The sequence below is a fragment of the Cebidichthys violaceus genome, unplaced genomic scaffold, assembly GCF_023349555.1.
Source record: "Cebidichthys violaceus isolate CVI_PGR_0920_01 unplaced genomic scaffold, fCebVio1.0.p SCAF_15, whole genome shotgun sequence".
Classification (NCBI taxonomy): domain Eukaryota; kingdom Metazoa; phylum Chordata; class Actinopteri; order Perciformes; family Stichaeidae; genus Cebidichthys; species Cebidichthys violaceus.
Window position 1 is genome coordinate 8,603,467 of NW_027176318.1, and position 23,355 is coordinate 8,626,821.

The following is a 23,355-nucleotide window of genomic DNA, read 5'->3' on the forward strand; positions in this document are numbered from 1 at the left end:
CTGTTTTTACACAGGGAGACGCAATACATTGAACATGGAGTTATCTCCCATTATAAAGAAAATAGGTGGGCTAACTCTTTAGCAACGCAAATGTAGCGTAGGACGCTGACTTTACCTGAACTGTTTAAACTGTCACTTGCCTATTAGCCGATTGCTTGTTAACGTTAGCCAACAATAGAAACTCCCTCCACCTAGGTGGAACACGTTACACTAACTTTAGTCAGCACAGGTGTAATCATTGTCAACACTAACGTTATCTCAGTAACCTTAATTAACCCAAGTCAGTCAAACCTTTTCTGAACTTCAAACCAAAGTTAGCTAACAGCGAGCTAGCTGTTGATTAGCTAAAACATAACGTCGCTAACTCTGCTATGATGTTTTCTGCTCAACCTCAGGTCATTCTTTGGTGGAGATAAGAGTTCGAGCATTAAAGAACATCATTTCTAAGCTGGACCATTCCCTGATTTCCGTCTCCGACATCGTCCAAGAGAAGATGCTTTTTGTGTATCTCCTTGAATGGTTCAATTTCCCCGAGGTGCCAATGCAGCAGGAGGTCCTTGAGTTGCTCTCAACTATGTCAAAGGTAGATAAACACACTTCTAACTACATTCTAGAATGCCTTCATCACCAGGTTACGTGATTTTGGCTCTGGCATCAGCCTTTCTTTAACAAGGCTAACCAGACTTATTGCTGTATTACATTGAACTCTCATTTTCTTTCATTCCATTCCCATTTCTATTTGTCATTTTGTCTTCCAAGCATCCTAGTGCAGCCCAGATGCTAAGAGACGTTGGGGCGGTGGACTTCCTCTCTCAACTGTCTCCTAATGTGGAACCCAGACTGCGAGCTGTCATCGATGGAACCCTGGACCAGCTGTTCCATCTACCTGAGCTACTCCCTAGTCATACAATGGTCTACTCGCATGGACAGCGTTCTACAACTCCAACAGGTGTTGCAAGTTAAAGCCAAATGGTTGTTTGTTTATGATTCCGTCTTCTAGAATCCTCTAAATGTTCGTCATCTTATGAAGTAGGGAGGCTGAAGAGCGTGCTGTGGCCTGTCAGTTTTGCTTTACACAGATCTTATAAAGCTTTTATCAAATAATTGCAGTATGTAAAAGGATATTTTAACAGATCTGGTGTCTCTGCAGCAGCACCTACAGTTGTTCCACCTGATGACAATTTTCCTAAAATGGGTTATTTCCACAAGACCATGCCAAGCCACACAGATGTACCAGCTCAGAAGATAGCAGGTACCAGTGTTTTGAATACTCAATACTCATTTGTCTCTCCTCAGTGTGCTGGGTCTTGCAGTTTTAGCTAAAGACAGCCCTTTATGTTTATAAAATGAATGACTTGTTTGACACGTTTTATCCCTCTGTGTTGCACAGTGCATGAGTCTGTGAGATGTCTCAAGTTTTCTGTGTTTCCGTGGCTGACTTTGACAAACACAGACAGACACATACTTGCATCCAATGAGAGGTGAGAGGCAATACATGAATCTTTAATAATTCATGAATCATGAATAATTTATGCACAGTTAAAATGCAATTAATGCGATTACAAAATTCAGATTTAATTTAGGAAACAAATCATTGAAGAACAAGTTAACCAGACAAAGAAACATTCTGTGCCAACTTTTGGTACTTAACAGTTTGAATTCCAAATAAGATGCATGTGCTGTGATGTCAAATTACTGAGTATTTAATGTATCAGATTTAATTCTTTTGAAACAGTTCTCTAAGGAGCAGCAACCCCAACCTGGTGCGGACCACATGTGAACTTCTGTGTGACGTCATTATGCAAGACTTTCCAGCTGAGATCTTCCTGCAAAGACCAAGTATTGTACAGGTATCAGTACACAACCATGTTCTTGCACTAGTATTGTTAATGTGCATACGATTATGCTTAGCTGGATGCTACATTTTAAAGAAATGAGCAGAAAGATCATCAAGGCAAGTTTATTTGTACAGCACATTTCAACAACAAGGCAATTCAAAGTGCTTCACATAAAACCATTAAAAGCATCAAAACAATACAATAGGCAAAAAAGGAAAAACAATTAAGAAACATTAAAAACAGTCATTTAAACAGTAAAAAGCTGTGTAAGAAATAAAATACAGTAGTAAAATGCAGAAAGGCAGGAAATTGATTAATATCCTTGAATCTGGTTCAATTAAAGGCAGCAGCAAACAGAAAAGTCTTCAGTCTGGATTTAAAGGAGCTGAGGGTCTCAGCAGACCTGCAGCTTTCTGGGACTTTGTTCCAGATATGTGGAGCAGAAGAACTGAACGCTGCTTCTCCATGTTTAGTTTTGACTGGGAACAGAAAGTAGACCGGTCCCAGACGACCTGAGGGGTCGGGATGCTTCATAAGGTAGCAGCAGATCAGAGATGTATTTTGGCCCTAAACCATTCAGTGCGTCACTAAAATTGTACAAGGTTTTTATTTTTCATTGTACGACAGAGTTGGACAACGACATTTAGATTGTAGTCCCAATGTGTTACATAGGAAAGAAAAAAAAAAAAACCTACATTATATGTGGAGGGTGGAGGATGAATTAAGGAGTCTCACAGCCAGAGGAAAGAAGCTGTTTTGAAGTCTGTTGGTTCGGCAGCCGACTCTTTTTTATCTCTTTCCAGACGGCAGTAGGGTGAACAGGTGGTGGCTGGGTTTTGTCTTTTAATATCCCCATAGCTCTTCGCAGGCACCTCTTCTCACCGATATCACTGATGCTCAGTAGATGTGTGCCAATGATGTTTCGGGCGGTTTTAATTACCTGCTGTAGAGCCCTCCTGTCCTGGGCCGTGCACATCCCATGCCAGTTTGTAGTCAGGATGCTTTCTATAGCTCCTCTGCAAAAGTTTGGAGTTTTATCTTCTTAAGTTTCTTGAAGAAATCCAGCCATTTATGAGCTTTCTTCACCAGGACGGAGATGAGGACCATGTCAGATTGTTTGTGATGCTGATATCGAGGAACTTTCTCCACCTCAGCTTCATTGATGTAGACAGGGGTGTGCGTCTTGTACTCCTCTTTTCTTTTTTTTCTTTTTTTTCTTTTTTTTTTTTTAAAACCATCAATCGGCTCCTTGGTTTTTGTTAAGCAGTAGGTTGTTCTCTGAGCCCGACTCTGCAAGGTTGTTGCAGACAGAAAGTAGTTGTATACAGGAGGCGTGCTGTAGTGGTTGTGGGTCCCATTATTTGCTGTCACAGGTTTGATCAAACGCACTAACAGGTAATGTTAGAATCTCAGCATCTTCAGGTGCAATGAGTTTCTTCTGAATGTTTCGGTGTCAGTGCAACGTTCGGCATACTGAGATCAAGTATGTCATTTAAAACAAATACAAGTAGAATTTGTATTATTTTCAGCACCTTGAATAGGGCATTAGGATGGCTTTCATTTTTACTTTACAGGGTGTTTGGTTTTTGACAGTCCCAATGCTTATGCTTCGAGACAAACGCCTGTATTTGACTTTAAAATGGTGGCTTGTTGCTTTCCCTAAAATCTCTCAGTGCTTGATTCAACGTGGCTGTCCAAAGAGACAAAATAAAAGATGTGACTGAAGAACTCCACCAGGGCTTTTGTGATGGCAATCGGCCAACTGCTCATAATGTTCAGCATTCTTGTTTATTCACATCAGTTAGATGACATATATTGCTTTGAGTGGCTAGCATGACCGTCCCACAATGGAATTTATGGGATGGTCACTCAAGCCACTGTCAAAATAATAACCTGTCAAATGGTGTCCTTGAACAAAATGCCAATTTATAATTCTGTGTCCCTGATCTTGCAGGAGGTTGTGGAGGCCTCTGGGGCCTTACTTTGCTTGAGCAGGCACTAGATTGCCACGAGGATATAGTTTGGTCACGATGTCCTTCTTGCAAGGTTCGAAAGACCTTCGTGGAACGTTTTGCTTCTTTCCTCTTAAGGCCTCCTCGAATGTTGAATATCAGGGATTCTGTAAAATGGGTCCAAATTGTCTGCAGGTGACCTCGTCCTGGTCTTTTTGGCTTCGGAGGAATCTAAAATGTCCTTCGTTGCAAATAAAAAGATCAATGTGCTTCTGTCAAGTTCCCCATCTTTTTCTTTTTTTTACGTTCAAGAGATATTCTCTCTCCCTACTTCTGTAAAAAATAGTGGCCTGCACTTATTGAGGTATCCACCAGTGTCATGTCAGCAACATAGTTCACCTCTTCACTGAGCTCTTCTTTTAATTGGCATAGACAGAGTGTTGGGAGGAGACGTGCTCCGACGAGCCACACTGCGAACATTATTGTTCGTAATAAAGCGGTGCATTACGTTCGATCGGTCTCCAGGCAGTATTAGCATACTGTCACCCTGCAGTCTCATCATCAAAAATCATTATGGGAAAGTACTTTTCCAATTGTGGCTTTACTTGGCCCTCCTTTGAGTTACTAGAGCTGTTCAGGAACAATGAAAGACTTTGATTTAGAGACATGACATTATTAGCTGAAGAGGGCATGGAATCTAAACTTGGAACAAATTCAATAATTCAATTCTACTTGCCCTTTTTATTTAGCGAACTTAATTGCAACTTTTCTATCAGAGTCTTTGTACATTGTTTCAGCTCGGGCTCTGTTGTTTCTGTTTTTATTCAGAGCCGTAAAATAAATATATTTGCCCAATTACGATCATGTCCTAATTGGATGTTACTGGTTGGTAATGAGGTCCTCAGAAAACCTTTCCATAAGCCAGATTTCCAGTTATAATACTGCTCTGATATCCCCTTCTGTTTTCAGAACCTCCTGTCCCTGTTGAGGCTGGGTTCGGGTAAAGGTGAGGCAGGCTACCTCCACTTGCAGGCGCTTTCTTGCCTTCGGCAGCTTTGTGTGGGGCTGCGGAGGAGACTACGCTTCCATCAAGATCCAAGCTTTTACTCTACAAAGCAAGGTAGCGTGCCATATTGAGTTGCAGCTGGTGATTTGTAGATTTTTGGATGCTTATGCTGTCAGTTTACATGTCTCCTTTTATTATAAAGTTAGTTTTTAAACAAATATATTTCTTATTTGGTTGCAATTTTCAATCATATGCTTTACATGACCAATTTTCAAATCATACCACTTTGTTTTACATGTTTCAAGTGTAAACTTCATTCTGTTTACATTATTGTTGTTGTAGTTTTACTTTTAAATGATCAATTTAAATTAAATAAATGTAACAGCTTTCCGATTCAACTGATTCATTTCTCACAATGTGTCATTTGTATCACCTCTTAACTACCTTTTGTAATTCCTTTTTTTTTTGTTTTTGTGTTTGTGTAGATCCTGTGTCCCAGAACTCGTCCTTTTCCTACTCCCAGGAAGTGCGTGGGACCCAGCGTTCCCAGGCCTCATCTCCGGCGGCAGAGTGCTCTCCCCGGCCCTCTGTGGTGGGACGCACAGGCCAGAGGGCCAGGGGAGATGGCCAAGACGGAGATGCAGCTTCCACCAGGTGTGTAACTGTGCATTTTAATAACACGCTGAAGGAGACTATGGACAAAATTGAACTGCATCACTTTTGGTGCGTCAGTTCTTGCTCTGTGTTGTTTCTTTGCATGTCTTTAGCAATCATCTCGGCAGTGAGAGCAGAGATTCACTCAGTTGCACTTCTGAGGCACAAATGGTATTATCTTAGTCTATCTCTCTTGCTTGAAGAAATTGCTTTTTGATATGATTCAGCATCGTTGTCAACTCCGTTCACCAGACCTTACACTTAAAAAGGGAGTCTTATACTTTTTAGAAACTTGAGCAGGATTTTTTTTTTTTGTGGCTTTGATAATGACAAAATTGCTGGTGACACCAGCAACCCGCACACTTAGATGAAACAACATGAGAGAAACTGTGGAGGATGTTATTATTCTTTTTGGATATAAATAAGACCAGGAGCCCTCTAGCGGCCGGTCTGCAGCGTTTAAAAAAATCAGTTTTGATTCCTATGATGGCAGTTTTTATGATCCATCCCTATACAGTACATACGTCACTTCTTGTATTTGAGTGGTCCAAGTACAGATCATGAATTTCCAGCTGTCCTTCTCTCTTGTCTGTGATCCATCCAGTGGCAGCTCGCACAGAGGGGGAGCATCGGTCCAGGCCCCCCAGCAGACGCCCCAGTCACCCGCAGACGCGGCCCACTTGGAGCTTCCTGACCTGGGTGCAGAAGATGTCCTGGAGTTGCAGTTACAGCAGCTCACTTTGGCTCAGTTCACTGTTGCCACCATGACACATGCCATCCCACTGCTTAAAACAGGTAGGAGTCTATGTAAATTATATAAATCAGCTACCACCGTCTTTTTGTTTGTTTTAGTAACGATCAGATATCCCATCACCTGTTTCACCATATTGACTGCATTCTGTCAGTTCTGGATCTTCTGGAAAAAAAAAATCTCCCTTGCTCCTACTCAGTTTCTCTCCTCCTCTCTTCTTTCTCAGAGGGTTCGCATGCGCTCCATCGTGTTCTGGAGCTGCTGTGCGACGCCGTCCTCCTGCTCGGGGACAGTGTTCGTGAGCTGGTCTGGGACGATCGCAGCCTGGTGGGGATGGAGCTGGCAAGTCAAAACACAACTCATGACAGCCTCTTATGTAGATGAATGGATACACTTCACTGAAAGGGGCGGGGTGGGGGGGGCTGGGTTGGCCACCAGACAGTTTGCAACACACAAACAGGCATATGGTACTCAACTGTCAAGGAGAGCTGCAGGCATGTGATTGAGCTGAATGAATGATATAAGGTTACAAAGGCTTTCTGCTGTTTACAAAGCTTCTCACACATATGTGTGCACACCTCTCGTCTGTACTCCTGGGTTTAGGTACAGAATCGTTGGTTTGGTAAATGTCTCCATTTACTTTGTGTATAAACTCCACACACAATGGATGTGTGTTTTTTTTTTTTTTTTTAACCATGCAGAGTCATTTGTCATCCTCCCTGACTGTTTAAAGAGTATGTTCCTATGCAGGGGGACTTATGCACTTGTCAAGCCCAGGTCCCTCTGGCCCTCTGCTGTTTAATACATGCCCAGAGTCTTGCAGCCTGAGAACTGTTTTGTCATCTTTATGTGGAGAGCAGCTTTAGTGTGCCAGACCTCTAGGTTTTTTCCCTATGGGAATGGGCCGAACTGTTCATGCCAGCAACAGCAATGCACAGGACATTTACTGCCCCCTGCTGGTTTAATTCCTCTATTGTTCAATTTCTCCTCCCTAGAACAAAGTGGCTGAGAATAGATTGTTCCAATTTATTCATACAGAGATAGGGTGGATCTGTATCTAGTCCCAAAATAACCCTGAAATCTGATTACGTTCAATTCCTAACGCTGGGAACGAGCAATTTTTCTCTTGGCCCCCTGCCAGCTAGCTTTGCGCCGGTGTGTGCCTGTGTATGTGAACATGCACACGATGTGAATGCATGTACGTGTGTTGTCGTGTTTGTGTGGCATGCATGCCTTTGTCTACATTTCTGTCTGTGTTTGTATTTAGAAGGAGAAGCTGCAAGCCTGCATGGAACTATTGGGGGACATCCTCAGCTACCATCAGAGCTATTCAACAGATATTCCCCACAGCTCTCAGGTTCATCACAGAATAGCCTACACAGGCATTGCTGTATTCACCATTAAACTCCTTCAGACCATCCTCCCTCCTGAGAAGGTTTGTGTGTGCAGGTGTGCTTCTGTGCACTTGAGTGAACAAATCACAATGCTTTTTGTTCTGGTGTTCTGTGATTACTTAACTTAAACTCAAAAGTAGTAGATCATTAAGATGTCTCAACCTCACACAGGCGAGTGACAATCTCCCAGAAAACACAGCAACAGCTATTTTCCACCTGTGCTTGGACACTTCATTCGGAAGTTTATTACCCAGCATGCAAGACACAGCGGTGGCCTACTTGGAGCAGGTGAACTCAGACAGCCATGACCTCTACAGGAGGGTGAACCGCGCTGCTCTTTGGATGGAATCCACTTGTAGCTTTCTCAAGGAAGCACAAGCCGAGGTATGAGCTGCATGTCGCATAATTACAGTAAGCAAATAGCAAAGAAAGGCCAGTCCTCTATTATAGATATATAACAATTCAAAAAAAGTCTTAAAAAAACGGTCACTTGCTGTGGCCCTCAGGCCTGTGTAGCCCGTCACCCATAAAGGCTTTTTTTCTTAATCCATTGATTTATTTCTGCATTAAGGGAGAGAAGAACTGGTTGGAGTTGCTGGAGCTGGCAGACCAAGCCATAGACGGCCTCCCGTTTCACCAGCACTTACCCATTGTCAAGGAATGTGTTCCCATCTGCTCTCACCTGTGAGTTAAAAATCATGCAATGTAAAGTCAGTCATTTGTTCTGCTGCATTTTTTTGTATTTTATTATTTTTATGCTAGTTTGAATTCTTTTTGGTGGTCCGTCACTAGGTGGAAGTTTGATGAGCCCAGTCCATTCCTCCGAACAGAGAGCCAGAAACTTCTCCTCAAGCTGCTGTCCCATCCGTCACTGCCTGTCAAGACGGAAACATACGAGCACACTTTAAACCTGGTCAAGGTCAGAGCAAGCCGTCTAATATCAGTGTTTAAATGAGAGCGTGCAGGTTCATGGCCAAACAATTATGGCTACTGAAGCCCTAATGTGGGTCTGGTTGGTGGGGCACCCGTATGTAAAGAAGCAGGATGAAGATGGATGAATCGCACGTCTTTGACGCAATAAACAAAAACCCGCTTGACATTTGAAATCAGATTTGCTTTTCATTTTACTAACTACCGTCTAGAACACACGGCTACATTTAAAGTGAATTGGAACTCGTATAGCAGCACAAGTGAGACGATGGTGATAATTTATGATGTGCTTTGGTGTGATTACATACACCCCTAGGACTGCCTCGGCATCCAGAATGTGTCACGACAGGAATCGGCAGCCTGCGGTGGAATCAACTTCCTTCTGCACCACAGGGTGCTCTATGAAATAAGTGCTTTTGGACTCCAGGATTCTGCAGAGAAGGTTGGTAAAATGTTTACTTTTTGTATTTTTATAGAACCAACTTGACTTTTAGACCGTAGGTCTTCAATATGCTAGTTCAAGGTTAAAAGGAATACATGTTATCGAACACAAGTACTATTAAAAGTACAAGTACGGGGGTTTCTGCGTGTTGTTTAAGTTATTGTACATTGCTTTAAGGTCACGCTAAGCTGTCAGGGTTCACCGGTGTCATGTGATTTAGGCCTTTTAAAAGTCTGTCACTGTCACTACTTGCTAGTAAATGTTTTGCCAGCAGCGCCTTTGTGAATTCAGCAGTTTACCTGTGATCTATAGGTGAACGTCGCTGCCAAGGATATCCTGCTATTCCTGCTCAAAGGACGATTGATGATGACAGCATCAACCTGGGACAGATTCAATGAGGCACTTTACCCGGTCATGCCCATATTACAGGTGTTGTGCTCCCTGTAGAGGCTGTGTTGTATTTGTACTTCAGAGCTCATAAAGCGGCATATTACATTACATTTATGGCACGGGGGTGGGGGGGTGTTGTTGTGTATGTTCTACACAATCAAAACAAATATGATCAAAAGTTCAATTTTAGCGCTCTTGGACCACAAAGACTGTATATTGAGCTGCCAGTGAGAAGAATGTAGTTATTCTCTCATTTACATATTCTGTGTTATATTGTTTCCTTTTGGGGTGAAAAAAACAAGCATTTATTAATTGTTCAGTTTCAGGCAACAGAAAGCCTGGAAAATTCTTCATGAATATACATGAGATTTTGACTAGGCTGTCAAGTGTGATTTAATTCAAGGAGGCCATTCAGAGATGGGGGCCCACCATGTCAACAAGAGACGAAATGAAACCACCCATAATCAAAGCAATGCATATTTTATTTACTGTTGTGCAGCTTAGCTGGAATTCCCCATTGTTCGTTTCATTGTCTGCCAAGGCAGTGTGAGAATTGCGTTTGTGTGTGTGTGTGTGTGTGTGTGTGTGTGTGTGTGTGTGTGTGTGTGTGTGTGTGTGTGTGTGTGTGTGTGTGTGTGTGTGTGTGTGTGTGTGTGTGTGTGTGTGTGTGTGTGTGTGTGCGTGTGACAGGGTTATGCCGGCACTGAAGAATCGCTGGGAAACTGCGTCCTGCTGATAAGTGACATGCCGGACGGGGCAAGAGACAACGTGGTCCCAAGCACCGCCAAGCTAAAAGCAGCGCTCCGACTTCTTTTTACCAAACAACCCACGTGAGTCTTTCTTTTGTCAACGCTGTGTTTGTTTGGGTGTTATGTGCCTGACCAGATGATTGCATATATCAGAGATGTGTGGTTTGCGTATATAGTCTTGCGATGGTATGTTTTATTCTGCGTCTAAGTTGTTTGATTAGTTTGACGTTGGGTCTCGGGGCTTTTTGTGATTCAGACAAAACTCCTGAGAGTCTAAATATTCTTCTTCAAAACACATAATGTGATGGACATATTACCTCTGTCTGGTGCTGTCAGCTGATGTTCATATCAAGTCATCTAAGTGCTCTGTGAGGCGTGTGTAAAACAGCTATCCAGTCCCACCCCATGCATATTTATAGAGATGGAAATTAACCCCAGACACTGGCCGGTAGATGAGCCCTGGTTCATTTTTGGCAACAGCTAATAGATTTATCTACCCTGTCCGCCGTTTATTGACAACCAATCAACCAAAAACTGAGAGGCAGGTGACATTTTCAACCATGTATTCGTATTCTAATGCAGAAAAAAGGCTTGCTTTGCCTTTGCTTTTTTTGTGGTTTCCAAGCTAAGTTAAACAGTAGGATTTTCAATGAAATATTTAACTCCAAGTATTGCATAAACTCTGCTCATTATTAACAGTGTGAGAATAGCAGCAGTGAAACAAATCGTGCCCCACTTAACCGGCGCTGACGATGCTAACACCAGACCAGACCTGGATCAGACGGTGATCTCCTCCCTCCCCAGTCTCTTCAGCCTCAGAAACCCTTTAGACGTCACGCTGGACACCAGCAACAAGTCTGTCCTCAAGGTACAAAGCCACATACACATCAAGAACAACACACTTGGAGACACATCTGCACAGGCCGATATAAAGTGATCGTTAATGTGTTTCATGTTGGCTAGGTGGAGTCGGTGGAGAAGCTGTTTTGCATCCTGTCCTCAGAAACTGTTGACATCTCCCTGAGAAGATCAGCTGCAGAGCAGCTGTCTGTAGTGCTACAAGGTCAGCTGTCTGTAACATATACTGACTTTAATTTACAGTATTTGTTATAAATGCATCTATTGTGTTTATATATCTAAAAATGTATTTATCATCTATTGTTTTTAATGCATTCCCATGCTAGGCTAATACTTTAAAACCAACTTGTAAGTCTTTCTCTGTGCATTTCTCTCCCATGGTTGAGTCTTATGAGAGTGCTCATGTGGAGGCATATATTAATATTTAGGAAACACACTGACTGGTTATACTTTGGAGCCACTCTGTGCACCACAAGTACTTGCAACTCTGTAAAGGGGATAATATCACTGCAAAGTGTTACAACAGAATGTAGTTGCAAACAATTCACATCCCCTTAATAGTTGATTTGAGAATGATATTGAATTTGATACTCCATAATGAGGTATAGTGCCTGGATTGTCTACCACATAAAAATAGGTTTTAAAGGCCTAAACAGGGTTCTAGAGACAATTTTATGGACTTGATAAAATGAAAAAACAACTTTAAAGTGTGTGTGATGAGGGAGAGCTCTTTCCTACAGAAAATAATTGCAACGACTGCAGCAGAGTGTGTGCCCTCCCACCGCCATATGCTTCACACAGGCAGAAAAAGCAAATAGTTAATGATTATGCAAATGTTTATTGTCTGTATTTTGAATTGGTCTCTTACTTCCCTGCAGACACAGCAATGCACCCGGTGCTGAAGAACCTTGGAATAACAGACAAAGTAGTTTCTTTCATTACGGGGAGTGTAAACGGCAACAAGGTAAAAACACACCTTTTTGTTTTGGGGCAAAGAGATAAATGGACGTGTGCCGAATGAAACAACCTCCGCGTCTCATAAATGCACTTCCATGCACTCCCGTTCGTGTACATGTCCTTGTTTGTATCTGCTCATGTGAGTACATGAGTTGCCAGCGGATGTGGAGGAAACCCACTGAGGCGTGCATGATAGAAGGGTGAAATGGCCTGTATTAATAGTGTCAGACAGGCCTTGGTCAGCAGTGATTTTTTTGCCCTCAAGTAACTACAGTCTGCTGATCGTTCCCAAGCCTTGAATCAGACGCCGCTAACAGGGGTAATCGTCCAGCATGTCTGGCTACATGGAGGTGAAGGAACAGGGCCACAAAGAATGATTTGACTCAACTAACAAGTGTGTGTGAGAGGGATGCCTGCAGGTTATATTTGTCCCAACCCTCCACTGCCTGCAACCTGAGCAGTCTCGGGTTTAGCTTATGTGAAGAGACAGTAAAAAGACACCCTGTGCATTTGTGCGTGAGAGACAGAGTGCAAGAGGAGACAGGAAGAGAATATGTGTATTTGTTTGTGTTTTCCCTGCAATTAAACACTGGCTGCATATGTTGCTGTTCTCCCCAGAGCTTAGATTGCCTGCTGGAGCCTTGCGTATGTGTCCTGAGGAAGCTGGTGTACGCTGATCCATCTCTGAGGCACAGTCTGGCACATCGCAACCTCCTGCTCCTCACACTGCTCAGGGGTACATTCACAAGGCAACTCATTAAGTAACAGCTAGACACGTTGTGTTGTGTAGCTCGGGGGCACATTCTCAAAAAAAAAAAACGGTGACAAGTCAACCATTGATGCATAGCTTTTAACCATGTTGTCACACTGCAGTAATTGGCATATTAGTATGATGCAACTAGTTGCCATGGTGCTCATCTCTGCATAATTTCTGCCTAAATTAATTTAAATTATAGCATCTTGATTAGCGTGATTACCTGTACAGTTAAAGATTCAGACAGAAATACATGTTATTGAGAGTTTTTATGCAAAAAATATCGCTCACTTATTGCTTTAAAACCTCAGTCATCGGCCTGATGTGGAGAGTGATGGTTGTTATATAAATTGTCTGTTATGTCTTCGTTATAGCATCATTGATATTAAAGGAGAACAAAGGCAATGGGAATGAGATCGCTGTCCTGATGAGTTTACTGCTATTTGACGAGATTGCCAGCATTAAAATATGGTGAGTTTATTTTTCCTCTTTTTGACATTTCTAATTTCTTAAAATAAATGTGCATCCGTTCAATATTTTGTTGCGCTTCCTGCTTTTTGTGTCCCATCAGGTCGGACGTATCCAACACAGATGTGACCCTCACACCATTCTCCCTGCCGCTGTCAGTAATACGCAGGTAAACTCATCTGTAAAGTTATGAAGATCAACGTTTAACATTCAAACTGCACAAGCGATATAAACGGTTAACTCGTCTCCCAGGTACAACATCCCATTCCAGGCAGCGACTCATCACGCTGTCAGCCCGTACTGCTGTGTCCTGCCCTCGTCCTCTGACCTCCTGAGCCTGCCTCCCGCCCGCCTCGCCCTGCAGGTGGCCTGGAACACTGCATGGCATTCTGGGATAGACAACGTCCTCGAAGAGCTACATGGAATCTCTACCAATGTTACTGAGTAAGAATGTGTCTTACTCTTATGCAGGCAGTGGGGTGTTTTCATATATATATATATATATATATATATATATATATATATATAAAAATATAAATCCTGCTGCGCATCACTCTTATACAATGTTCTCTGTCGTGGAGAATTGTAGTAAATAATTTGTTTCAAAAGGCTTGCCATCTTGTGTTTCATCTGTCTTCATTTACTTCTAATGTGACCTAATTCAAAAAGATGAGAATGTCTCCCACACAGTTCTAACCAGCCTGATTACATAAATATGTTTAAAGCACACCATAGATGGATCAATCCACTAACAGTGCTATGATTGGGAGAAGAGTGCTTCTTTGAGATGAGCTAGTCAGTGAAAATTGAGAGGCGTCTTCCTTTTCTGTGTAAAGTACAACTCTGTGCATAGGTTGTCTCTGATGGTATTGTTTTGTCTTATTTATCTTATTACCGCATACCGTTTTTCATCTTGTTTTGACAGTTTTCTTGAGAATTGCTTGTTAATCGTAGCTGGTATGATGCTCGCCTCTGCTTGGTTCGGTTACAAGTAATTCTCAAATAACATCTCTCTTTGGATGACTCATAAATGTCTCATCCCCCCAGATTGGTGATCAAATATGTTTGTTAATGAAGTCATTAGTATGCTTCTGATGCAGCGCACTTGTCGGCACTTGACAGTCACGTAGTCTGCTTTTTGAATATATGTGTTTTTTTTTTGTTTTTTTAACCATTTACATTTCGTCCCCACAGATTTCATCCTGACTTAAAGCTGTCAGAAGCACAGGTTCTGTCGCTGCAGGCGGTGCATCTTCCCGCTGCGCTGCAGGGCTGCATCAAGGCCATCGTGACGGCAGCGGGACACAGCTCGGTGACCTCCGCCCTCTCCAGGCTGAGCCTCTATTTACTGATTGACCAACTGGCCCTCCCTCACACCCCCACCCACAGCTGCAGAGACACCCTTCACTCCCTCAGCTGGCAGGCAGCAGTGACGAGGTACACAGGATACAAATTCAGTTAAAAATTCTCGTCATTTAGGTTGACATGCTAATAACAAGCAAATATGTCTTGTTAAGGTTTATGAATTAAGGAAACGATGGTAGGATTTTATGGCATTCCCCAGCAGTATGCCATTATTATTACTGCTGCTGTCGAACCAAACAATACTTGCTCTGAACCAATTGATCTCCATGGTTCAGTGAGCTCAGTGTGGCTCTTTTTGTCTTATTTTGAAAGATTGACATCATTTATAGTGTTAAATGCCTTTTCTGGTTACAGTGCCTGATTCAAGTATTAAAGCTGAGGAAGTATGAGGGACTCATGATATCTTTGACAAAACATTTGTGTGAATAAAATGACAAATATATAAATATATATTTATTTATTTTAAATTTATTTTCTTTCTCTAACTACTCAAATCCTGAAACAAAAATTTTACTAAATGAAAATAATAAAAATGTGATGCATTAGTGATACTGACTAAAAGAAGAGGAGCTTCCACCAAAGTGCATTCAAGTCAATTATTTCAGTTGATTCCATCATTTGATCTCCACTGCTCTGCCAAAATGTAGGTTTTTCTTAGTTACTGTTGCAGCATATGTCTTAATACAATTAATATTTCCACTGTACAATGATGTTTCACTTCTTTGTTTAATAGAAAAAAAAACAAAGAAGAGTATTCAGTATACTAGACAAAGAATTTCTAAGTTGTTACTGAGATTTTTCTCGTCTTCTTGTTGTCTCGGTCTCTGTCACTTCCTCCCCGCAGGTTTCTCCAGGTGCTTCCAGCCAGTGTTGAGGATGAGAGGTTGCTGGTGGGCATTGTTGCATTTTTGAATGCCTACTTCAAACAGATGCACACAGAGTCTGCATCTGAGCCAGAAGACAAGGACCTACGCTGGATACTGGAGCTGCTTCTCAACCAGGTACAAATATTTTACACTGTCTGCAAGCAGGAAAGTAATACCTTACTAAAAAAAATATTTTTAGGTTTTGACTTAAAGGGGCAGTTGAGAATTCTTTTTAACACAAATTGGTAGAAGTTTCAGTGTGGTTGGGGTTTAGATGATGTACTATTTTCCACTATTTAGGGCTGTCACCTGTCACGATACGATATATCGCGATATGATACAATACATATTGCAATATAATATTTTTTTTTTATGAAAATGTAATGGAGCTGAAAATACAACTCGCTGTATACCACCTGGATAGTCTTAATACGTCCACCACAAACTACTTCAAAAGGTATTTGTATTACACACAGTCACTCAGAAGGGAACATGCTGAACTGAAATGCACTTAAAATTACAATATGCACTTTATCTGAAAATAAAGTGCATATTGTATTCTCATTGTGTCACTGAACACATGCACTTGCCACACCTTCATTTGAGCATAAAATACACTCTGTATTCTTTTCTTAGTGTGTCACTGACCGCTCTTGCATATAGATGCTATAAACATCATATGAAATAAAGTGCATTAAGTAAAGTTGACACACAGGGATTCAAGACAATTTAAAGGACATTTAAAATCTGTTTAAAACAGGAAAACAAATCGTATGTACCGATGGTAGTCGCAGACATATCCATACGCTATCGTTTAAAAAACACGATAGTAAGCTATATTGATATTTTTGCACAGCCCTACTATTATGTGTATCTGTACAGTAGCTTGTGTGTGTGTGTGTGTGTGTGTGTGTGTGTGTGTGTGTGTGTGTGTGTGTGTGTGTGTGTGTGTGTGTGTGTATAAGCTTGTAAAATATGTGTGTGCATCTCTGTAATCACTAGTAATCTGGTTAGACTCTCTCCTCTCCAACACAGAGGGTTATATACCTGTAATCAAAGCTTGAATAAATCACACGCCGGCAGACAAGCTGAACATATTACTCTCTCATAACGACAGAAAAGTAGTATCACTGCGTACCACCTCAGACCTGCGGAAGAGATTATTTCCTGAGCTCTTAAAACAAAGTTGGATTCATACGTTTGCCCGAGGAGAAGAATCACCACACTGTTTTAGCGGGGAGAGCTACTTTTAGGATTTAATCAGTCTCACCTTGGTTTTCTCATTAACGTGTGTGTAAACAATAAGCCCTCCCCTGGCAGCTAAAGCAGACTCAGATTGAATGCCTGGTAGGGGTGAGCGGCTCTGCTCTGACTTTTCTGTAATTACTGAGCTGTTTCAGGAACATCTGTCGCTCTCTACACTTATTATTAACTCTCCATGTGTACTGCTCAACGAGAAATTCTGCGTGTTTGGTTCTTCTAGATCAGAGTTTTGCAGGGAAAGGGTGGGTGGGATCAAGAAGGAAGCACAAGGAACAACAATGAATTAACAGAAGAAGAAGAGACATTATCTCATTAAGATGGGATAAATCCTTAAGAATATATACATAATATACTGTAAACATTAAATATAAAAACAAACCAATAGAAAATTGTTGGTGTTCTTTCACCTATCAATCATCCAGGAGACGGCATCCATTCTTAATTTGCTGCTTGGTGTGGAGACCCAGGCTTCAACTCAGAGCCCAGGGGGGCCGGAGGAACTGAAGAACCATGTCAGCCAGAGACTGCAGAAAGAACTCACCAGCTTCTTTAACAGCTTACTCCTCCGACTTTCACAAACCACTGACAGGTAGGAGGATTTCACTCAAATACATGTGACACTTCACTCAAAAACATGTGACACTTCACTCGGAAAGTCACAAGACAGGTAACAGAACACGGATATTATTCATGTCATTATCAGAAACTTTCTTTATTTTTAGATCTTTGTGTCTCTTTTTTGCAATTTGAAGTCATAAAGTGTCACAAGTTGTTTATAGTTTTGAAAGATAATTTCATGTATTATAATACTAGAATAGGTAGAATTTGGTTTTATCTACAAACAGTCAAGTACCAAGTTCTACCTTTTTAAAAACAGGTAAACAGTATATTTCAGATAGTGAAGCGGTCTTCCACTGAAGGGGGCTATAGGGCTCATTTTAGTGATGGAAACCCAACTAGCTTAGTCACTTCGAACATGAAAATGAATGCCAAACACATTAAAAAAAAAAAAGCCAGTGGCTTATGAAAAAGAATTTGAATGCTAATTGTTAATGTTATCTTGTCTTTTTTCCTCTTTTTGTTCTGCTTCTTGTCTACCCTCCTGCCTCTCTGGTTTGCTGGTGCCTTGCTGTCTCTCACTCTGTGCTTTCCTGTCTGTCCAGGCTCTGTCTGGCATTAGCAGGCCCTTTCAAGAGCCAGCTGGCAGTCCGTTTGCTTCAGAGCCTGCGGGTTTCTGACGCCCCGCGTTTCTATGGCCTTCCCAGCCTGGAGAGAACACTGCAGGGCATGGCCAGTCTGACGGCCCAGCCTGGCTGGAGCTCCCACTGCTCTGACCTGGATCCCATCTTCCTCTGCTCCAAGTATCTCAGTGGGCTACTAGAGGTCTGTGTGTGTGTGTGTGTGTGTGTATGAGTGCGTGCCTGTATGTTCATAGTATGTGTGCATATGTTCATGTGTTGCATGGGCATATGCGATCCTCCTACCCTCTTATCAGAGATGAGACTGCCGGCAGAAATGAATAAAAGGAAAAAGCCCGGTGCTTTCTGAGGAATTAATTATAGTTAAGCAAAAATGTGGTTACGGGACATGCATTGCAATAGGTAGAAATCTCATTGATTCGATATGCCACACTGTGAAGATGCTGGTGAGATCAATCAACCTTACCTATTCCATCTGTTTGAACCGCTCCATAAAACACTAGCGCAACACGGTGTAGACCAGCTTGCGCAGCAGTCCTCAGCACCGAGGTGTCTAAACTTTTATTTTTAATTTGGAATGAAGACCCCGGTGGAATAACACAATACCTATGCTTCTTCATTTGGTTTGTTCTAATGGGCAGCTTTCATGAATTAAGATTGCATGAAGATTGAAGGTTATTTTCCCTCTTTTTTTTTTTTTTTTTTTTAGTCCTGATCTCTGGTGGCTGCTTTCATCTCAGTGATAACAATCGGATACGTAACACTTTCACCCCCGTCTTCTCAAGCCTCTGACCCACCTCCCAATCTGATACTCCTGGCACTGTAGGGCCCTAAAGCTCACTAGGCCTTGGGCTCCTCTCTCTTCATCTGCTCTTCGGTGCAGTCCCACATCCTGATGGCACATCAAAGCAGAATAATTAGTCTCAGTTGTATTTATTTTTCCTTTGGATGCAGTGAGTTGCATGACAAGCATACAGTAGCTCAGCTACCGGTACGTCTTTGCCAGAAACGTGTGAGCAACATGTCAAAACACCACTTAGTGCACCAAATCCAAATAACATGTCTTTGCGAAATGAAAATGACTGGGAAACAACAAAAAAAACCAGGTGATTGCTCTTTAATTCAATATCCCCAACGTGATCTGTTTCCTTCACACAGGTGATCTCATCATTTTATGTAGAGTGGGGTGGCAACTCCATGTCTTTCATGGGGAAAGGGGTGACCAAGAATGCCGTCATCTGCTTGCTTCACCTGTCCCATGAGATGATGGTGGAGAACAAGGACAAGGCAAGTGTCAACAATGTTTATGCATGTACTGAAAGTCTGCACCTTCAGCCCAGTCTACACAGTATTAAAGAAATGTCGGAATGTAACCGCAACAACCTATTTCACTCTGCTTTGTCTGCATCAGGACTTCATATCCCAGTGGTCTTTGGGGAATGAGGCAGCCGCTGAGGAGGCTAGTGCTTCTCAGCTTGGTTTGGCCTGGCTCATCCCGCTATGGGTCGACCGCGACCAAGAGGTACGGGCAGCCTCTAGCTTCCTTTAAAGTCATAGTAATTCAAACACTTAAACGTATATAAACTATATTTATATGACACTCCAGTCTTCAATGCTTAGCTGTTTCACTATTCATCCTTCAGCTGAACTTCATAAACTCTTTGTCATAAAAAGAAGTTTCCAGATGATTGACTTTTGGGACAAAATGAAACCCAAAAGAGTTGCGCAAGAACTCGCAGACAAAAAGAAGCAAATGACAGCTAGTCGTACCAAAGTCTCTTGTCTGTCTCCCAAAATAAGTTCTCGCACAAGTCGGTCTAAGACGCTCCCTCGGCAAGGTAGATTCTGTCGTTGCCATCATCAGTTTAATGCGAGTTTGGTGTTATGAATAACCAGCATGGCCAAATGCACATTCACAATATTGTTTTTGGTCTTCAGATGTATATTCACCTATGTCATATATGTTATATATATATGTTCTTATTTCACTGTTTTTCCTCACACATCCACTCAAATTTTGGGTCTCCCCTCTCATGTCAGGTGAGGTTTGCCAGTTTGGGTTTAGGTGCAGCTCTGTCCTCGGTGCCCAGCGGGTGCCAGGCTCTGTGTGCTAGCTGTCAGAACATCAGCGGAGGTCTGTGGGGCACGTTGCTGAACATCCTCCTGGATCAGCAGGAGAGCAGCATGGTTCGCAGAGAGGTACGATACTACAACCATGCTCTGCTGTCATTGTTTTCCTTGTTTCTACACAATAAATAACTTCCTTTGAGGAGTCTTATTTTGTATTTACAGAGATTATTGTCAAAAGCTAACCCCATGTATTGTAAATTGTTAAAACTCATCACTTACTGTTGTTGTAGGATTTCCACACACCTATCAAAATGATTAAGAATAAAGCCAGTTTCACTTTTATTTCCTCTGTGGTCAGACAATGTGGCTGGACTTATGTATTACCAGCCAAATACAGGCAGATGGCACTGTTGCTGATGCAGTCTTACTTGGCCCAGTGTATGCATGTCTCTTTTTTTCTTCTTGTGTGTCCAGGCTGCATTTATCCTGCAGAACTTGATGGTGATGCCCATGCCTGCCAACGCAGAGGAGGCCAAGGACTCCCACTGGCAGGTCAGCAGCTCTGCCAACCAGTTAAAAAGCTTTTATAGACCATGAAATGTTTTCTCTTTCCCCTTCTTTCAGTTTCTTTCTGTTTATATCCCCCCCCCACCCTGTTCCTCCCTCCCATTCCCCCCTTGTTGTGCCCTGCAGGGTACAGACCAGAGGTGTTTCTAAAAATTGAAGCTCTGTTGGGGCGCAGGCCTCCAGTGCTCAAATCCAAAATAATTAAGATTAAATCTCTGTGAAAACACCAAGAGCGTCTTAATTTGGGAGGTCAACACTAAATAGTATTTATTTAAAACCAGGCTTGTTGTTTTCAAAATCTTGTAGAGTTGTATTTTTTGGAAAGAAGTTCATTAAGACACTGGTCAAATCAGACTTTTAGAAAAACAAATGGCAATCTAGTATCACTGCAATACTTAAGTTTGCAAAGTAGAGTAGTACTCAAAGTTAAGCCCAGCTGTATTTCATCTTCATCTCATCTGTATTCAGTCCTGTTTCCCCTCCTCTCTTCTATTTGCCCTGTTCTTATCATTAAAATGTCAGTGGATGTGGACTCATCTCTGGATCTTCTCCTCTTCCAGCACCCGTGTGTCCATGATGAGGTGTCTGGTGTGTCTCTGGTGGGTCTTCCAGCACTCCAGGCTCTGCTGTACCACTGTCAGTACTTCCAACATGCGGCTCTCTCTGCCTCCAAATGTTACCTCGGCAGGTACACGTTCCACCTGCAACCTTGCGCTGGCGCTACCGGTGGATCGCATCCTCAGGAGAGCAATTCTCTGAGTAGGTTTTTTTATTTTTTGTGTTCCATTATTTATCAGTTGCTTTCCCAGTGTAAATAGATGTGGCACTATGTGTGTGTGTGTGTGCTTGTCTAGATTCTGAGAATTCTCTGTGGTTTTGGAGATGTGACGCCCCTGCGCCAACTACCGACTCCAGCAGACCCTCCAGCTCCATCTCCACATCCAGCACCATGGTCAGCAAGGCCCTTGTACCTTCAGACATGCACACACAAATTAACATGTGTGGAAATAAACTATCTTCATGTTTGTCTATTACAGATAAGAGGTTCGGGGCCACACACCCCTAAGGGTCCCTCCCCATTGAGCATTGTGGAAGATACCCCTGCCAGCAGACTGATGACCCAAGGTACTAGTGCAGAGGGGAGTGTGTCCATGCATACACAGTAATAGTAATAATGTTTTATCTTAATTTAATGTTTTTGACTATGTGGTTACATACAGACACAGTGTGTGAACAACTGCGGAGGCGTCTCTATTAGCTGTCTATTGATGTGTCTCACAGGCCAGAGCGACACAGACGCCAGCGACTCTGTGACCTCCCAAGACTCCCGACAGGGCGAGACCTCGGCCCTGGAACTTGTTGTCATGGTAACTCCCGACCTCGTGACCGCCCACTGTGGCCTGCTGGGTAACCTGCTGGCCGTCCTGCCAGACTTCACCCTCACAGCCATCCGACACAACCGGCTCCTCCGAGCGCTGGCCAGGTAAGAGGCCTCAAGCTGCTGAAATGTTTTGTGTTTATTTGATTAAACGGAAGAGTTGAATAATGGAATAGTAACTGTTTTAGTTGTCAGTAGAAATGTAAAATGCTTTGTGGCGGCAGAATGGTTTTGCAGTCATAAAATCAACACTGAGCTCTGGTAACATATTTTGTCATTTTTTATAATTATTAAAGATAAAGTGGCTCTAATCCCCTCAAGCTGGTTTCTTACAAACACACATTTTCTAAAATCTTTCCTTTCCTCTTCAGTCTGGTGGATATTGGGCCCATTGAGAAATGTCTGACTGAGTTGAAGACACCCAATATCCTATCATGGGAGAGAGAAGACATCAAGATCCAGGTGAGGAACACTGTGATAGACAGTTCTGAAGAGTTTTGCAACTTACCACAAAAAAACGTGGGTTGGAACAGTACAGTGCTTCAGTGCAGCGCTGGGTTATCTGAGAGCACCTCCTGATTTTGGTGTGGGTGGAATACTCAAAGCATACCATTGTTTTTGCAGCTCGGAAAATAAGCTATTAACATAGAATAACTTCTTCTTACTATACATCCATGTTCATATTTCCTCTAACCTCAGCTGCTCAATAAATGTGTGCAATCTGTTTGCATGTGTGGTTCATTTGTAAAAAAAAAATGTCTTCCTGTGTGAATGTACGTGTTTCTAGTTTGCCACGCTACTTCAGTTCCTGTCCAGCTTCTCCAAACTGCTGCGGTCATGTGTCATGGTGAGCAAGGAGCTGATTGGCCAGATGGACTTCCTGAAACAGCTGTTGACCACTCTGGTGGCAGTACTCATGTTGGATACCAAAGGATTAGGTCAGTGCCATATGTTGAATTCAAATGGAAGTCATCCGTTTTTAGTCCAACAATAGTAGTCCATTATCGAGCCGAAAAACTATCAACGCCGCTTCAAATACAACTCCTATTCACACATGTATCCAACTCTCCCTGCAGGACGTTCTACAGTGTGATGTGTGTGTGGCTGTCTTGTGTCATAAAATGTGTGACTCACTCTTTCCCCCTTTTTTTTTTTTTTTTTTTTTTTTTTTAAGATGCAGGTACCCGGGACGTGGTTTGTGTGTGCTGGGCAGACGTGTTTATGCTCCTGGCTACTCTGGTGAGGAGGGACAGCTCGGCAGCGTACCCATCTGTCTCTGCTGCGCTGGGGAGACGCTGGCGGACATTTGCAGGTACACAGATTGTGTGTGTGTGTGTGTGTGTGTGTGTGTGTGTGTGTGTGTGTGTGTTAAAGAGAGTGAGTGAAAGAGAAAACATTAATTATTCTGGTTTAGGCTGTAGAATTTGTTTCTAATAATCAATTATGGATCATTTATCACTATTTATAATAATAAATTATTGTTTTTGGGTGTTTTCATTTCATT

At 42.3% G+C, this 23,355-nt stretch overlaps 1 protein-coding gene across 2 annotated transcripts in view; it reads left to right on the forward strand.

Moving 5' to 3' along the window:
* rttn (rotatin) overlaps positions 1 to 23,355 on the forward strand; it is a 30,587-nt gene continuing 7,232 nt past the window's right edge. The window contains exons 1-39 of one of the 2 annotated variants that reach the window (XM_068709832.1): positions 1 to 65; positions 396 to 583; positions 760 to 949; positions 1,151 to 1,252; positions 1,391 to 1,481; positions 1,736 to 1,850; positions 4,760 to 4,910; positions 5,282 to 5,450; positions 6,055 to 6,245; positions 6,428 to 6,543; positions 7,469 to 7,636; positions 7,767 to 7,979; positions 8,167 to 8,279; positions 8,388 to 8,514; positions 8,842 to 8,967; positions 9,280 to 9,396; positions 10,048 to 10,187; positions 10,806 to 10,974; positions 11,070 to 11,169; positions 11,843 to 11,928; positions 12,540 to 12,657; positions 13,050 to 13,146; positions 13,247 to 13,312; positions 13,396 to 13,587; positions 14,338 to 14,580; positions 15,353 to 15,509; positions 17,060 to 17,226; positions 17,801 to 18,020; positions 18,995 to 19,123; positions 19,248 to 19,358; positions 19,877 to 20,035; positions 20,381 to 20,458; positions 21,034 to 21,232; positions 21,328 to 21,425; positions 21,511 to 21,598; positions 21,755 to 21,956; positions 22,223 to 22,313; positions 22,639 to 22,789; positions 23,026 to 23,163. In XM_068709832.1, coding sequence (XP_068565933.1) covers positions 35 to 65; positions 396 to 583; positions 760 to 949; positions 1,151 to 1,252; positions 1,391 to 1,481; positions 1,736 to 1,850; positions 4,760 to 4,910; positions 5,282 to 5,450; positions 6,055 to 6,245; positions 6,428 to 6,543; positions 7,469 to 7,636; positions 7,767 to 7,979; positions 8,167 to 8,279; positions 8,388 to 8,514; positions 8,842 to 8,967; positions 9,280 to 9,396; positions 10,048 to 10,187; positions 10,806 to 10,974; positions 11,070 to 11,169; positions 11,843 to 11,928; positions 12,540 to 12,657; positions 13,050 to 13,146; positions 13,247 to 13,312; positions 13,396 to 13,587; positions 14,338 to 14,580; positions 15,353 to 15,509; positions 17,060 to 17,226; positions 17,801 to 18,020; positions 18,995 to 19,123; positions 19,248 to 19,358; positions 19,877 to 20,035; positions 20,381 to 20,458; positions 21,034 to 21,232; positions 21,328 to 21,425; positions 21,511 to 21,598; positions 21,755 to 21,956; positions 22,223 to 22,313; positions 22,639 to 22,789; positions 23,026 to 23,163 — 5,407 coding nt within the window. In that variant the 5' untranslated portion in view covers positions 1 to 34. The remainder of the gene's footprint in view (positions 66 to 395; positions 584 to 759; positions 950 to 1,150; positions 1,253 to 1,390; positions 1,482 to 1,735; positions 1,851 to 4,759; positions 4,911 to 5,281; positions 5,451 to 6,054; positions 6,246 to 6,427; positions 6,544 to 7,468; positions 7,637 to 7,766; positions 7,980 to 8,166; positions 8,280 to 8,387; positions 8,515 to 8,841; positions 8,968 to 9,279; positions 9,397 to 10,047; positions 10,188 to 10,805; positions 10,975 to 11,069; positions 11,170 to 11,842; positions 11,929 to 12,539; positions 12,658 to 13,049; positions 13,147 to 13,246; positions 13,313 to 13,395; positions 13,588 to 14,337; positions 14,581 to 15,352; positions 15,510 to 17,059; positions 17,227 to 17,800; positions 18,021 to 18,994; positions 19,124 to 19,247; positions 19,359 to 19,876; positions 20,036 to 20,380; positions 20,459 to 21,033; positions 21,233 to 21,327; positions 21,426 to 21,510; positions 21,599 to 21,754; positions 21,957 to 22,222; positions 22,314 to 22,638; positions 22,790 to 23,025; positions 23,164 to 23,355) is intronic. The other variant, XM_068709833.1, reaches the window with a different exon arrangement.